The sequence below is a fragment of the Lissotriton vulgaris genome, chromosome 11, assembly GCF_964263255.1.
Source record: "Lissotriton vulgaris chromosome 11, aLisVul1.2, whole genome shotgun sequence".
NCBI classification, from domain to species: domain Eukaryota; kingdom Metazoa; phylum Chordata; class Amphibia; order Caudata; family Salamandridae; genus Lissotriton; species Lissotriton vulgaris.
Window position 1 is genome coordinate 1086922678 of NC_141699.1, and position 17307 is coordinate 1086939984.

At 40.3% G+C, this 17307-nt stretch overlaps 1 protein-coding gene across 1 annotated transcript in view; it reads right to left on the reverse strand.

Moving 5' to 3' along the window:
• LOC147684191 (tenascin-X-like) overlaps positions 1-17307 on the reverse strand; it is a 192835-nt gene that overhangs the window by 81943 nt on the left and 93585 nt on the right. Inside the window, exons 14-17 of the mRNA XM_086942604.1 lie at positions 6988-7245; positions 5108-5365; positions 3234-3491; positions 965-1222 (exon numbers count right to left, since the gene is read on the reverse strand). Coding sequence (XP_086798730.1) covers positions 965-1222; positions 3234-3491; positions 5108-5365; positions 6988-7245 — 1032 coding nt within the window. The remainder of the gene's footprint in view (positions 1-964; positions 1223-3233; positions 3492-5107; positions 5366-6987; positions 7246-17307) is intronic.

Consider the following 17307-nt stretch of genomic DNA (forward strand, 5'->3'; position numbering starts at 1 on the left):
TTATTGTTCTTAATTATTGATTCTTGACATTAATCACAGAACACTCTTTTTGACCCTCCTCAGCCGCCCCATCTGAGTGTCCCAAGCCACAAGGTGAGTTTTCAGTGGTGGGCAGGTCTTCCCAAAAGGAAAATGTAGGCATGAGTCTGTGCCTCTACTCAGAATTAACACTTAAAAGTGCTCACTTTTCACAAACCACTCAAACCTAAATATGTCTCCATTTTCTATCCAATTTTTGCTTCATTGGGTTCAGTTCATGATTCCAGTGTTGAGATCCCCCTTTGGGTCTCTCTTTGTGCTTCATAAATTTACATAAACTTCCTCCAGCTGTTTCATGAAATAATTTATTTTTTCAACTTCTGGAAACTAATTATTTTAATCAGGTTCTTATGAGATTTAGTTGTGTTTGGCTTTTGTAGGAAGGTGTTTCCCATCTTAAAAGGGTTAGTAAAGAGACTTGTGTGATTTGTCATCAAACCCTCATGACTCTTGAGAATGAAAAAATATCAGAGCAGCATGGCAGGCTTACTGCTTTGTAACACATTGAAGGCTGACTTTTAATAATTTGCTGGGTTTTTGCTTTTTTGGGGCTGACCATCCCCAGTACTGTTTATTTTGATTGTGAATTGTGAACTGCAGTCACTCTTTTCACACCTACTCATTTGGAACTGCATTTATCTAAGAAAATATGCTGCTTACTTTCTTGTAATTGGCCAGCATATCTATCACTGTGGACAGTTTTAAAGTTCGGATAGAACTTGGGAGGAACAAATGTACTGTTAGATTTCTCATCATGGTATTGACAACATTTTTCAAAACAATAGCATAAACTCCATACCATGTCTTTAGGGACTCATCGCTTTATGCACATCATGTAATTCTTGCCTTAACACTCTCAGGAACATTACTGACAACAACAGCATCATTAATCAGAGATGTAAAATGCATATTCCCAGTTCCTCACCTGTATATTCAACAATGAACACACTTTCCCCTCTCCAAGGGTTGCTTGCCACCAGGACAGCGACCACAAAGTTGTACAAATTTCCTGGTGTTAGGGCGTTGATGAGAACAGACTCTGATTGCACCTCAATAGTCTTTGATGGTTCGCCCATGACTTCTATCAGATAGGAGCTCATGTTTCCCTCTGGAGGTTGCCAGCTCAGGAATACAGATTGTGTGGTGATATTGGTAGCACTTAGATTCCTCACTACATCTGGCACTGAAATGAAAAGACACAAGGGGCGAGATTACATTTGTATAACTGGAAATGGATGCAAGTATTGTGCTGAGCTGTTCAAAGTTCATTGCACTTGTCATGGAAGTGCAGGGGTATCTTTTAACATGTCTTCAAGAACTTGTATCTTTAAAGTATTTTTATCTACCAATGTGCAGTCCAGGTCTTTGGCCCTGCCTTTCTTTCTTCCTGATTCTCAAGATATTAATCTACTAAGTGGGATCTCAGCCAGGGGATTACGGAGGTGTTCAATGGTACAGGTAGACCGACCCAAATGTATCTGCCCAAGATTTGCCCCAGGATTCTGATTATGAGTGACAAGCTGTCACAATAAGGCCATCAATCCTCCAGCGATGCAAGGATAAATATGGGGCTACCATTAATTTAGTACTAATTTGCTCGGACTTGAACACATAAAAGCTTTTACTTTTTAGATCAAACAGGGCATATGCATTGCAAAGTTATGTGCCTTCAGTTGGGCCTATCAATTACTCGGTTGATTTCTTTATAATGCATCTCATTATTGCTTTGAGATGTGAAGATCCCATCATGTACAGTCTTTGACAGCTGCATTGGTTTCTCGTTAACAAGCACTTTATGTTTATTGGCTTTTAGTCTGCCATTCTGAAATTAAAGCTACAAGCCTTATTGTTCTTAATTATTGATTCTTGACATTAATCACAGAACACTCTGATCCTCCTCAGCCGCCCCATCTGAGTGTCCCAGGCCACAAGGTGAGTTTTCAGTGGTGGGCAGGTCTTCCCACAAGGAAAATGTAGGCATGAGTCTGTACTCAGAATTAACACTTAAAAGTGCTTACTTTTCACAAACCACTCAAACCTAAATATGTCTCAATTTTCTATCCAATATTTGCTTTATTGGGTTCAGTTCATGATCCCAGTGTTGAGATCCACCTTTGGGTCTCTTCTTTGTGCTTCATAAATTTACATAAACTTCCTCCAGCTGTTTCATGAAATAATTTATTTTTTCAACTTCTGGAAACTAATTCTTTTAATTAGGTTATTATAATGAGATTTAGTTGTGGTTGGCTTTTGGAGGAAGGTGTTTCCCATCTTAAAAGGGTTAGTAAAGAGACTTATGTGATTTGTCATCATACCCTCATGACTCATGAGGATGAAAACATAGCAGAGCAGCATGGCCAGGCTTACTGCTTTGTAACGCATTGAAGGCTGGCTTTTAAAAAATTGCTGGGCTTTTTCTTTTTTGGAGCTGACCATCCCCAGTACTGTATGTTTGGATTGTGAATTGTGAACTGCAGACAATTTTTTCAAACCTACTCATTTGGAACTGCATTTTTCTAAGAAAATATGCTGCTTACTGTCTTGTAATTGGCCAGTGTATCAATCAATGTGGACTGTTTTATAGTTCAGATAGAATATGGGAGGTACAAAGGTACTGTTAGATTTCTAATAATGGTATTGACAACATTTTTTAAAACAATAGCATAATTTATTTTATTTATTTTATTTTATGTGCTTCTATAGCGCCTGAATAGACTCCCGAAGGGGTATCTCCGCGCTTTTGCTATTTGAAGGAGAAATACAGGTGTGCCAGGTCTTTCCAGTAGTAACCAAGGCCGGGGGAAGATTAGCCACTGGTGAAGAGGTAAGTTTTAAGAGTTTTGCGGAAAGCTAAATGGTTTGTAATACTTTTTAATGTAGGGGGAAGAGAATTCCAGAGGGCGGGTCCAGTGTATGCCAGAGCACGCCCTCCCTGACGGGACCTTTTTATTTTAGGGACCTGTAATAGGTGAAGATTACTGGACCGTAGAGAGCGGGCTGGAACATAGGGTAGAAAGGCAGTTGTAAGATATTTGGGGCCCTTACCTATCAGGCATAAACTCCATACCATGTCTTTAGGGACTCATTGCTTTGTGCACGTCATGTCATTCTTGCCTTAACACACTCAGGAAAATTACTGGAAACTACACCATCATTAATCAGAGATGTAAAATGCATAACTCCCATTTCCTCACCTGTGAATTCAACAATAACCACACTTTCCCCTCGCCAAGGGTTGCTTGCCACCAGGACAGCGACCACAAAGTTGTACAAATTTCCTGGTGTTAGGGCGTTGATGAGCACAGAATGTGATTGCACCTCGATAGTCTTTGATGGTTCACCCATGACTTCTATCAGATAGGAGCTCATGTTTCCCTCTGGAGGTTGCCAGCTCAGGAATACAGAATGTGTGGTGATATTGGTGGCACTTAGATTCCGTACTACATCTGGCACTGAAATGAAAGACACAAGGGGTGAGATTACATTTGTATAACTGGAAATGGATGCAAGTATTGTGCTTTGCTGTTCAAAGTTCATTGCACTTGTCATGGAAGTGCAGGGTTATCCTTTAACATGTCTTCAAGCACTTGTATCTTTAATGTCTTTTCATCTACCAATGTGCAGTCCAGGTCTCTGGCCCTGCCTTTCTTAATTCTTGATTCTCAAGATATTAATCTGCTGAGTGAGAAATCAGGCAGGGGATTACGGAGGTGTTCAATGGTACAGGTAGACCGGCCCAAATGTATCTGCCCAAGATTTGCCCCAGGATTCTGATTATGAGTGACAAGCCGTCACAATAAGGCCAGCAATCCTCCAGCGATACAAGGATAAATATGGGGCTAGCACTAATTTTGTACTAATTTGCTCGGACTTGAACACATAAAAGCTTTTACTTTTCACATCAAGTATGGCAAATGCATTGCAAAGTTATGTGCCTTCAGTTGGGCCTATCAATTACCCTGTTGATTTTTTTATAATGCATCTCATTATTGCTTTGAGATGTGAAGATCCCATCATGTACAGTCTTTGACAGCTGCATTGGTTTCTCGTTAACAAGCACTTTATGTTTATTGGCTTTTAGTCTGCCATTCTGAAATTAAGGCTACAAGCCTTATTGTTCTTAATTATTGATTCTTGACATTAATCACAGAACACTCTGATCCTCCTCAGCTACCCCATCTGAGTGTCCCAAGCCACGAGGTGAGTTTTCAGTGGTGGGCAGATCTTCCCAAAAGGAAAATGTAGGCATGAGTCTGTACTCAGAATTAACACTTAAAAGTGCTCACTTTTCACAAACCACTCAAACCTAAAAATATCTCAATTTTCTATCCAATATTTGCTTCATTGGGTTCAGTTCATGATCCCAGTGTTGAGATCCACCTTTGGGTCTCTCTTTGTGCTTCATAAATTTACATGAACTTCCTCCAGCTGTTTCATGAGATCATTTATTTTTTCAACTTCTGGAAACTAATTCTTTTAATCAGGTTCTTATGAGATTTAGTTGTGTTTGGCTTTTGTAGGAAGGTGTTTCCCATCTTAAAAGGGTTAGTAAAGAGGCTTATGTGATTTGTCATCATACCCTCATGACTCTTGAGAATAAAAAAATAGCAGAGCAGCATGGCCAGGCTTGCTGCGTTGTAACGCATTGAAGGCTGGCTTTTAATAATTTGCTGGGCTTTTGCTTTTTTTGGGGCTGACCATCCCCAGTACTGTATGTTTTGATTGTGAATTGTGAACTGTAGTCAATCTTTTCACACCTACTCATTTGGAACGGCATTTATCTAAGAAAATATGCTGCTTACTTTCTTGTAATTGGCCAGCATATCTATCACTGTGGACAGTTTTAAAGTTCGGATAGAACTTGGGAGGAACAAATGTACTGTTAGATTTCTAATAATGGTATTGACAACATTTTTTAAAACAATAGCATAAACTCCATACCATGTCTTTAGGGGCTCATCGCTTTATGCATGTCATATCATTCTTGCCTTAACACACTCAGGAATATTACTGGAAACTACAGCATCATTAATCAGAGATGTAAAATGCATAACTCCCATTTCCTCACCTGTGTATTCAACAATGAACACACTTTCCCCTCTCCAAGGGTTGCTTGCCACCAGGACAGCGACCACAAAGTTGTACAAATTTCCTGGTGTTAGGGCGTTGATGAGCACAGATTCTGATTGCACCTCAACAGTCTTTGATGGTTCGCCCATGACTTCTATCAGATAGGAGCTCATGTTTCCCCCTGGAGGTTGCCAGCTCAGGAATACAGAATGAGTAGTGATATTGGTGGCACTTAGATTCCTCACTACATCTGGCACTGAAATGAAAAGACACAAGGGGTGAGATTACATTTATTTAACTGGAAATGGAAGCAATTATTGTGCTTTGCTGTTCAAAGTTGATTGCACTTGTCATGGAAGTGCAGGGGTATCTTTTAACATGTCTTCAAGCACTTGTATCTTTAATGTCTTTTCATCTACCAATGTGCAGTCCAGGTCTTTGGCTCTGTCTTTCTTTCTTCTTGATTCTCAAGATATTAATCTGCTAAGTGGGATCTCAGCCAGGGGATTATGGAGCTGTTCAATGGTACTGGTATACCGGCCCAAATGTATCTGCCCAAGATTTGCCCCAGGATTCTGATTATGAGTGACAGGTTGTCACAATAAGGCCAGCAATCCTCCAGCGATGCAAGGATAAATATGGGGCTACCATTAATTTAGTACTAATTTGCTCGGACTTGAACACATAAAAGCTTTTACTTTTCAGATCAAATATGGCATATGCATTGCAAAGTTATGTGCCTTCAGTTGGGCCTATCAATTACTCAGTTGATTTCTTTATAATGCATCTCATTATTGCTTTGAGATGTGAAGATCCCATCATGTACAGTCTTTGACAGCTGCATTGGTTTCTCATTAACAAGAACTTCATGTTTATTGGCTTTTAGTCTGCCATTCTGAAATTAACTCTACAATCCTTCTTGTTCTTAATTATTGATTCTTGACATTAATCACAGAACACTCTGATCCTCCTCAGCCGCCCCATCTGAGTGTCCCAGTCCACAAGGTGAGTTTTCAGTGGTGGGCAGGTCTTCCCAAAAGGAAAATGTAGGCATGAGTCTGTGCCTCTACTCAGAATTAACACTTAAAAGTGCTCACTTTTCACAAACCACTCAAACCTAAAAATATCTACATTTTCTATCCAATATTTGCTTAATTGGGTTCAGTTCATGATCCCAGTGTTGAGATCCACCTTTGGGTCTCTCTCTGTGCTTCATAAATTTACACGAACTTCCTCCAGCTGTTTCTTGAAATAATTTATTTTTTCAACTTCTGGAAACTAATTCTTTTAGTCAGGTTCTTATGAGATTTAGTTGTGTTTGGCTTTTGTAGGAAGGTGTTTCCCATCTTAAAAGGGTTAGTAAAGAGACTTATGTGATTTGTCATCATACCCTCTTGACTCTTGAGAATGAAAAAATAGTAGACCAGCATGGCCAGGCTTACTGCTTTGTAACACATTTAAGGTTGTCTTTTAAAAAATTGCTGGGCTTTTGCTATTTTTGGGGCTGACCATCCCCAGTACTGTATGTTTGGATTGTGAATTGTGAACTGCAGACAATTTTTTCAAACCTACTCATTTGAAACGGCATTTTTCTAAGAAAATATGCTGCTTACTGTCTTGTAATTGGCCAGTGTATAATCAATGTGGACTGTTTTATAGTTCAGATAGAACTTGGGAGGTACAAATGTACTGTTAGATTTCTAATAATGGTATTGACAACATTTTTTAAAACAATAGCATCAACTCCATACCATGTCTTTAGGGACTCATCGCTTTATGCACGTCATGTCATTCTTGCCTTAACACACTCGGGAAAATTACTGGAAACGACAGCATCATTAATCAGAGATGTAAAATGCATAACTCCCATTTCCTCACCTGTATATTCAACAATGACAATACTTTCCCCTCTCCAAGGGTTGCTTGCCACCAGGACAGAGGCCACAAAGTTGTACAAATTTCCTGGTGTTAGGGCGTTGATGAGCACAGAATGTGATTGCACCTCAATAGTCTTTGATGGTTCGCCCATGACTTCTATCAGATAGGAGCTCATGTTTCCCTCTGGAGGTTGCCAGCTCAGGAATACAGATTGTGTGGTGATATTGGTAGCACTTAGATTCCTCACTACATCTGGCACTGAAATGAAAAGACACAAGGGGTGAGATTACATTTGTATAACTGGAAATGGATGCAAGTATTGTAGTGTAGTTCCTATTTTCCCTATAGGCCCTGCGCATTGGAATAACATAAACAGCTGTGTAGACGTAGGAGTGCGGTCTTCTAGGTCTCTACTGACCGCTGTGTTTGCTTAAGGCAATGTTAGTAATATTTATACCTGAAAGGTGCTGAGTTTGACGTAAGTTTTGGACATAAGACGTCAATAAAGAAGTCACTAAGAACTGGTCGTTCTTACAGTGCTAATTAGGAGTTCTATTACAAATCAAAACAAAGCAAGCGGGGCTTTCCCAGGTTGCTGGAGGTTTGAAGTGTCGAAAGAACTCGGTGTGTTATCTAGGAATCTAAGGAAGTGACTTCTGCTGTGTCATGGACTGACATGGACTGCAGAGGCGACTTGCTGAAATATAGTTCTGGATATTTATGCCATTATAGGGATATGTATTGATTATAGCTGTATAGGGGCATAAGGTCATTATATTGATCGGGGTCCTAGATAAAACACAACACCCACTCCACAAATTCATGTCCATCAAATTACTAAAAACTAAAAGCAATAGGATGCGCGTGTATTCCTATCCACCCCAAAATACACTTAGTATTTGAAATGGTGTATATAAAATACATGAGAATATAGGTGCTGTACGTTATAAGCAGATAAATCATTCAAAAAATATTTGCATATATAATCAGTTGAACGATTTTGCGAAAGTACACATGAAATGTCTCTAAATACAGAAGAGAAGGTCGAGACTATTTCATCACATATAAAAATAATTGCAGTAAATGTGCTAGAGGCTGAAGTAAAATTTTTGTCTCTAGATCTACTAAAAATAGAAGCTCTGTTCTTTATGAATAGGTCTACTTTAAGCAAAGTACTTGTGCCAGAAAAAAAGTAAATATTTTGAAAAAGTGTCTGATTCAAAAAGAGAGCGGGGAAATATAGTTCCAAACGCTTTTCAGTAGCTTTTGTTTATCAAAGCCGAAGGCCAAATTCATAGTTCATGGGAATGCTGTGCGCCGGAGTGTTTTCCAAAATTCATTGTTTCTGTTCAGGGAGAACATCATGTCAGACAGGCTCTCAAAGAATAGATCTACATATTCAGGTGACAGTTCGACCAGGTTTGATAGTGCTGTAACATGGCATTCGTGAGAATGATTGCTATCATCGATGTCTGGATCAGCAATGCTCACAGAAGGTCGTACCTGGGTGATGCTGCTTTTATTTCTTGCTTCACTGCCGCCACCTAGTCCTAGCGCAGGAGTTTCAACGAATGCCGTCATCAGGATTTTGCTGACAACACTAAATCAGACATCATATTATTTATACTTTCAAAATCCCAATCATCAGAGAATGTACTTGGTTTTACAAAGTCACTTAATGAAACCTTGAACTGGTGAGGATATTTCAGGATCTCGACCGGGCCATATATTTCAATGTCTGTCTTGTCCCAAACTACCCCGCCGGGTATTGGAATGGCTGTGACATTCACTGATGATAGTTCTCTTTTCTCGATGTGAGACGACTTGTGTGGCTTTAGAACTAAGTTGATGTTCTGACTTGCTGTGTCCATTGAACTGTATTTTCCCTCAATGAATTTTCCCAAAACAAGTATCATGATGAGCCAAAGCAGCAGGAAAAATACACCTAGCCCAAACCAAAACTCTAACCATGGTGAAACAAGATAAGTTTCCTTGAGTTGATGAAGGAGTTCTGTTGCCTTTTCTTTAAAAGTCTTTGTTTCTGGCATTACTTCAGAGTCGCTTGGATCTTCAGAGAAGTTATCGAAATTGATGAAGTAGCCAGAGGCAGTTCTGTCGATTGTAGGAATAGCATTTCCCCGTTGATTTTCATTAGCACATTCTGATGCTACAGCCTCGTATGCTGGTGTTTCACGATGAACTGATTCAATTTGAGTTTCAAGAGGCACGAGTTCCATGGCATTATTGCATAGTCCTTCTTTGTGCATTGTAGGTTTGTCAAATGTAATTAATCTTTCAGTTTGAACCTCTTGGATTGCTGCAAATTTGGGTATTCTGTTACTTCTTGGGAGTCCACTTGGCCTACTATTTATTATAGGCCACATGCTTGTGGTTTTACCAGGTCGATGGATACAACTCGGTTCTCCTTTTTACCAGCAAGGGGCGGTAGTACTACTGATCTTGTTCCGTTGATTGCTAAGACAGGTACTGCTTTTCTGTAAGAAGACCCAAATTCCTTCTTCACCGCTATTTTTTCTCTGACCAGATCCCCAATCTTTGGAATCCAGACAGGTTTTGCTGGGACAGGTGGTGTGTCTTCAGTGGTTGTTGGCTGTTGTTTTAACTTTATGTTGCTCAGAGCTTTTCTTGTTTCATTTAAGTACTGTAAAACAGCCAAACGATCTTTGAGTTTAAAATCTTTATTTTCATCTTTAACCACTGAAGCCTGACTATCAAGGTCCTGAACATACATTCTAGTTCCGAACAATAGTTCGTACGGGCTGAAACCTTTTAGAGAATTTCTTGGCAAGTTATTAAGACTACGTTGGACACTTGTTAAATGTTTGACCCACCCATCACCCAAACCTAATACCTTCGCTGTTATGGATTGCTTTATGTCTCGTTTTTTTCTTTCCACTACACTTTTTCCTTCCGGGTGAAATGGACAAGAGAACCGCGATACGATGCCCATGCTGGTCATGGCCTCCCTATAAGCTCGAGAGCTAAAAGCAGGACCCTGGTCAGAATGGAGCATGGCAATTGCGTATGTGCCGATAAAGACTCACAAATCTTTTATAACAGTTTTGGCGTCAGCCGAGCGCTGGGGCCACATCCATAGGAATCTCGTACAGGAATCCACTGCGACCATGGTATATTTATAGTTGCCATCCCTTTGTAGGGGACCACAGTGGTCCAGGTAAACACATGCTAAAGGTTTATCCGAGATGAGAAGAGGTGTCTGCGCTGGTCGTCTCACTGTCTATACTTTCATTCTTTGGCATATTTCGCATTCTAGTACATATTTCTTAGTTTGTATTCTCATACGAGGCCACCAATATCTCTGTTTTAGTAATGATATTGTTGCGGAAACGCCAGCGTGTGCAGAAGCAAGCCCTTCGTGTGCCGCTATTATTAGTACTAACCTGTGTTCCATGTTTGGAATTACCCTATCCCCCACTCCAGGGATTCGAGCAAAAGGAACATTATTCGTATCTGTTAAATATGAGTACTTTTCAGGAAAGCCTCTAGGGAGTGTTTCTTTATTATCTTTTACTGACGCACTGACAGCTTGTAAAATATCGCTGTCTATTTTTGTTTTTGACCGGGTGATAGCAGCTACGGAAGCCGTTTGTACAGCTGCCTTCGCGGCTTCATCAGCCAATGAATTCGCAGCAACGTGAACGCCATCACGTTGATGACTCAGAGTGTGTATCACGTGAGTCTTTTGTACTTCCTTCTGTAAAAGAACTATTTGTTCCCAAAGCATTTCATGCTTGATTGTGCCACCTTTAGCATCTTGAAACCGTTTTCAACCCAATTCTTCAAGTATTCATTATAAGATTGAACGCAATAATATGAATCGCACACTATAAGTGTGGGGAATTCGCGATCGGTATTTTCAAGCGCCATCTTAAATGCTAATAGTTCAGCTCGCTGAGCTGTACAATCTCCTAGAGATTGCGTCTTAGTGACCATTGGTCTAAATTTTCCTTTGTGTCAACGACCTTTAACAATCGCGCATGCAGCACTGTAAGCTTGTTTACCCCAACTGCGGGTTGTGCCGATCCGTCTTTATATATGATACATCCGTATTGTTCTAGAGGCAGGATTTCAATTGGCAGAGGACATTCGTATTCATATTGTAAAAATTCCTGTGTCTTTAAATTAGGATCAAATTCATATACTACGTCTGTTGCAGCAAGGGAATTAACCCATTGGATCCATCTTGGATGCAGAGCTTTAGCATTTTGAATGCTCGCTTTAGTTACTGCTTCTAAAGCAGGTATAGGTGTAACGATTATTATTCGTTTACCTTGTGCTAGGGCCCTTTCTCTTGCTACAGCAGTCTGGACCGCAGTTAGAATTTTTTCCGTTGAACTGAATTTTATTTCAGCATTTGTGTACAAGTGTGATTTGTAAGCTATTGGTACCGGTTCTCCCTCATTAGAGGTCAGGTACGTGAATCCGCATCTTCCTGGGATGACTCTGATTACAAGGTTGCGTGTGTTGTCACGAGTTTCTAATTTTGTTTTTGCTAACATGTCTGTTTTCAGTGATCTAAAAATTTCTGTATGTTTTTGAGTCCAGTTGATTGGTTTAAAATCAGGTTTTATTAATTTGTAGAGAGGTTTTACCCTCTCTGCGTAATTTAATATATATGTTCTTCCGAAGTTCAGGAAGCCTAGAATCGATTGTAAGTTCTTCAGCGTTTTTGGTGCTTGGGGTACAGCGCATTTCTCTAAGAAATTGTCCGCTAGGCTTTTGCCTTCGCTTGATAATTCGTAACCTAAAAATAGTACTGTTAGATGGGCAATTCGAGACTTTTTAATGTTGAATTTGTAACCCTCTGCCGCGAACCCAAGTATTATGGTGTTCACTCTTTTCAAGTGAGTATCCAAGTCGTCGTCTGTAAGATAGATGTCATCGACATAAGATAATGCCTCATCGTCATACATTTGTAGTAACTCTGTTACCCTGGCTGAGAATAATCCTGGGCTATTCTTGAACCCCTGTGGGAGCCTACAGAAATTTTTCTGCGACCCCATTATTGAGAAAGCGGTCAAGTAACTGCTTTCGGGTGCAATGTTTTGACAAAAGAATCCATTAGAAATGTCTAATGTTGTTTTGTATTTTTTCCTAACTATGTTATTCATTAGTGCAGCACTATGTGAATTTTGTACTGCAAATGTTTTGCAACACGAGTTAAGGTGTCTGTAGTCCAAGACTAGACGATATGAACTGTCTGGCTTGGAGACAGGAAACAAAGGATTGTTCATTTGAGAGGTGCATGTTTCAATCACCCCCTGATATTCAAGTTGATCTAAGATCTCCCTGACCTGTTTTTTAGCTTCTTGCTTAATTGGGTACTGCCTCTGTGCAGTAGGCTGATTTTTTAACTGGATTTTGTGAGGAGATAAGATAAGATAAATTTATTGCACAGTTAATTAAAACTCACAATTTAAGTACATAAAAATTGATTGTCAAACATTTAAAAATTATTTGTGTAGTACGTGTTGTTGATTAGTCAGTTAATGTACTTCATTTGGGTCGCGAAGCCAAAAACGCTCAGGGCACTGTCTGGCTATTACACATTTCCGTCTTTTGTGCTTCCTTAATTCTTTTTGCCACTGCGTCAAGGTATTTTGTAGTTCTGAAGTTTAGTTGGGTCTCTTGCGGATTGAAACACAGTTTGACTGCCTGTCGGCAGGATCTAATCCCCTTCTGATTCCATATTTCACGTAGTAGTGTTCTCCTTAGGTCCCTTAAACTGGGACAAATACATATTGTGTGGACTAGATCTTCAGGACCTGTGTTGCAGAGTCGGCAAGATTGGTCGTCCTGAATCCTCTTCCATGGAGCCAGATGGGTGAGAATTGGGAGTATGCCTAACCGCAGCTTTAGGAATTTTTCCTTGATCTTCTGTTTAAATCCTTGATCTTAATACACTTGAGGCCTTAGAGTTTTATAGTCATTTAAGACTATCCATCCATGTGCCCTTTTTGCCAGCGTTTCTTTGTCTTCCAGCAGCGATGTTATTTTAGTTGCTTTTGTTACTAGTTTTTTAAAGTTTTTGTGGTCTACTGGGCTGTTCCAAAGGCTGGTCAGCTCGAGATTTTCTAGAGATTCCGTCAGATACTCTCTAGCGTGTGATCGTTCTCGTCTTTGCAGTTCGGTCCAGAGGTGGGAATTTAGGGTGCCTGGCTCTGCGTTTCTGATCTTGTGCCAGCATTTTATGAAGCTGCCCCTTCTTTCCACTGTTTGCTTTTGTACCCCGAACTCCAGACGGTTTTGCGCTGATGAGACATAACTAGGAAGCTGGAAGATTGACCTGTAGGTTCTGGCGGTTACTTTGTCAAGTGTCTCATTATTGAGAAAGCGGTCAAGTACCTGCTTTCGGGTGCAATGTTTTGACAAAAGAATCCATTAGAAATGTCTAATGTTGTTTTGTATTTTTTCCTAACTATGTTATTTATTAGTGCAGCACTATGTGAATTTTGTACCGCAAATGTTTTGCAACACGAGTTAAGGTGTCTGTAGTCCAAGACTAGACGATATGAATTGTCTGGCTTGGAGACAGGAAACAAAGGATTGTTCATTTGAGAGGTGCATGTTTCAATCACCCCCTGATATTCAAGTTGATCTAAGATCTCCCTGACCTGTTTTTTAGCTTCTTGCTTAATTGGGTACTGCCTCTGTGCAGTAGGTTGATTTTTTAACTGGATTTTGTGAGGAGGAGAGTCCTCATCCCATCCAACATGATTCTTATATAATGCAGGTGCTTGAGCCACTGCCCATTTCCTTGCATATGTATATTTCTTGTGAATTGGAATGTGATTTGAGAAGGCAGGCATAATTATTTCTTCGCCATGAGGGCACTCCCTGACAAACTCTGGGGGCCAATCTTTCTCAGCTAGCAGGATGTCATAGCCTTTTGAGAGGTTGTCCCAAAATAGACCCCTTATTTTCCTAGTCTTATCTCCCTCTATACGCAGTGTTATTTCGTATATCTTATGAGGTTTGCTAACTCTGGTGTCTGCAGTTTCAACTTGAATGTATTCATTCGTGTCCACTGTCTCCAGATGATTCATCAGGATCTTGCGAGCTATGCTGATTTCTGCTGCACTGTCTAGCATTGTCTGTGCCCACTCTCCGTTTTTCAGCTGTGTCCTCAGTATTCTCGGCATGTTCTATTACTCTAATACTGGCTACCTTCTTTTTTGGAAATTGTGATTTTTTACTTTGAGCAGGTTCCTTGTCTTTGGACTTGGTGTGCTCTTCTGGTTCTGACCGTCCTCTTCTTTCAGATTTCTGCGAAATGAATCGAGAAGGACGTGTATCAATACTTTGATATCTATCAGGCTTTTTCAAGTTATCCCTATTTCTAAGGTTGTATCTTTTTTCAGAGTGCTCCCTCTGGGGAGACTGGTGTTCTCGAGTCGGAGTTCTTTCAATCCGCTGAGGAGACCTTCCTCTGGATTGGAAAACTTTTTCTTTGGGAGTGGATTGTTTATTTCCATCCCAGCTCTTTTTAGGAGTGTTCAGATTATTTTTAATAAATAATTTTTCAGGATTTTCGAGCAGTTGGGGTTTTACTGGTTTCCCACCCAAGTTATCTCTACCTAGTTCTTCATAGCATTTTTCTATGATTCTGGCGAGCTCAATTGGTTGATCTGTTATATCTGTTTCCTTCAATTTCTGGCGGATCGCCACAGATGCTGCTTCTCCCTTTATGTTTGCTAGTAATATAGCTGAGACCTGCCTGAAGTCTTTCAGTAATTTCATACCAAGAGTTAAAGCAGGTTCTGGACCGTATTCATTTTGAATTCGTTTTAGTATATCTGGTATTACCGCTATGGACGGAAAACCATGTATTTTTGTGTAAATGGAAGCAAAGACTGTACCCCAAGTGTCACAGTCCTCCACATGTGGTGCCACCCCCATTGGAAGGCAGATAGTCAGAATCCTGTGTTTCTCAATAGGGGTAGTATTCGGAAATACTGCCTCTATTTGAGTTATTTTCTGTGCTAACCAGAAGGGAATTTGTTCCCGTTTTATGGGTGTTTTACCAAGACATGATTGTATGTTCTGTGGTGTAATTTTATTAGTGTTCCCCTGATGAGGGGTCAGCTGTGGAATATTAACAGCTGTTTGGACTGTTGTAGTCCTCATTACATATTGGACTAACTGTCTATGTATTTTAGTTAGTAATTTTAGCTGTGCTAAAAGTTCTTCGCGAGACATTTTATCAATGTCCGGAAGTGGTGTGTAGCTGGCTAGAACCGGCCACGTTGCTCCTGGTCTACCTAGTGGACCGAGCCTGGTAATATGATCATTGTGTTTTAGGGCGCCTTTAAACCAGAGCAGGTGCTCTTGGTATTTTAATGGAATTTCAATCTCCTCGAAAGGAGCATACTCTTCCGGTGGTTCCTCTATTTTGTAATAGTGGAATTTGTGTGTTGTAGCGTTTGCCGCTGGAAAGTTTATCCATGAATAGAATACCTCTGTCTGCCGATACTCGTGTGCCTCTATCACAAAAATGACTGTACCACCTCGTGAGGTCAGTCCGTTTTCTATAAGTTTTAAAGTTATAGATTTTCTTATGTTGATCGGAATGATGATAGCATCCCGGTCATTTAACCCTGTATCAGCGGAGTCCTGCTGATTCGCATTTACTGCGGCTTCAGCGGTTCCGTTGTTTTCTACTGACATTTGTATAAATGAAAGTTTTTGCAGAGCAGGTCTCCAAGGAGACAAAGATTAGGTGCACAATATTTTGGAACACTGTATCCTTCAACGTTGAATAAACCAGAAACTCTACATAGGAATCTCTTCCTACTAAGTTCAGGCGGATTTTAACCTTTCACCCACTCCAGACGTCTATTGGAGTATTTACGGGAAAAAGGGTCTGTGTGAAAAAGCATGACTGAGTTACTCTAACGTCTTGCATTAGTTTTATCGCCTTACCAAACGTTGGGCGCCATGTAGTGTAGTTCCTATTTTCCCTATAGGCCCTGCACATTAGAATAACATAAAACAGCAGTGTAGACGTAGGAGTGCGGTCTTCTAGGTCTCTACTGACTATGTTAGACTTAATTGGGTTTGTACCAGCTAGCTCAGAGGTCACTGGAAACTTTCTTGACTGAATAGGAAGTGATCAGCTTCTTTGGCTCAGACAAGAAGGGATTCAGTTTTCCAACAACCGCATTAACATGACAACTTTGCTGCTCAGAATAAGAGTCAATCTCTAGAGTCGTGTGAAACAATAGACAGTTATTTCACTCAGTCAGTTGTGTGTGATTACTTTCACCAGGAGGCAGAGAATAGAGAGACAGGCGTTTTCAATAAAAGGTATTATTTATTGAACAGTCTTCCTTCTCATGCAAGAGAAATGAATTGCCACAATTGCAAGACTTGTTATTATAAAAAGTGCGTACAGTAAGATCAGTATCACGAAATAATACTGTAAAAGCATTGATATGGTTTCTTAGTCATAAGATGGTTAAAATGAAAAAAATATATATACATTCATATATACATTTGGCTAACGACCTCAACTGATGCTTCTAACTACGCCTACCCCAGTGTACCTGACCTAAGCCTAACACGTGGAAGGGAGTAAGTAAGTCGCAAATTAAGTTAAGTTGGTTTTGCCAAGGGTTTGCTTCAAGAATTCTCTCTAAGGGTTTAATCAGCACCATACCTCTGGAATAGAATGTTGGAGGTCTGGTATCTCTTCTCAGGACTCGATACTCCAGTCACCCGCAAGGGTAGGCTGGATACGCCAGAGCTGGATTTACTCGGCAGGAGAAAAGACAGTGTCTTTCTCAGCGCGTCAAGGAGGAGGGGCAGCATCCGTGGGCTTTCTCGCATCTGCTGGGCTTTTTGCAGGGGGACGGCTGTTCTGCTCCTGTATTCACCACCACCGCTGTGTTTGCTTAAGGCAACGTTGGTATTATTTATACCTGAAAGGTGCTGAGTTTGACGTAAGTTTTGGACATAAGACGTCAATAAAGATGTCACTAAGAACTGGTCGTTCTTACAGTGCTAATTAGGAGTTCTATTACAAATCAAAACGAAGCAAGCGGGGCTTTCCCAGGTTGCTGGAGGTTTGAAGTGTCAAAAGAACTCGGTGTGTTATCTAGGAATCTAAGGAAGTGACTTCTGCTGTGTCATGGACTGACATGGACTGCAGAGGCGACTTGCTGAAATATGGTTCTGGATATTTATGCCATTATAGGGATATGTATTGATTATAGCCGTATAGGGGCATAAGGTCATTATATTGATCGGGGTCCTAGATAAAACACAACAGTATTGTGC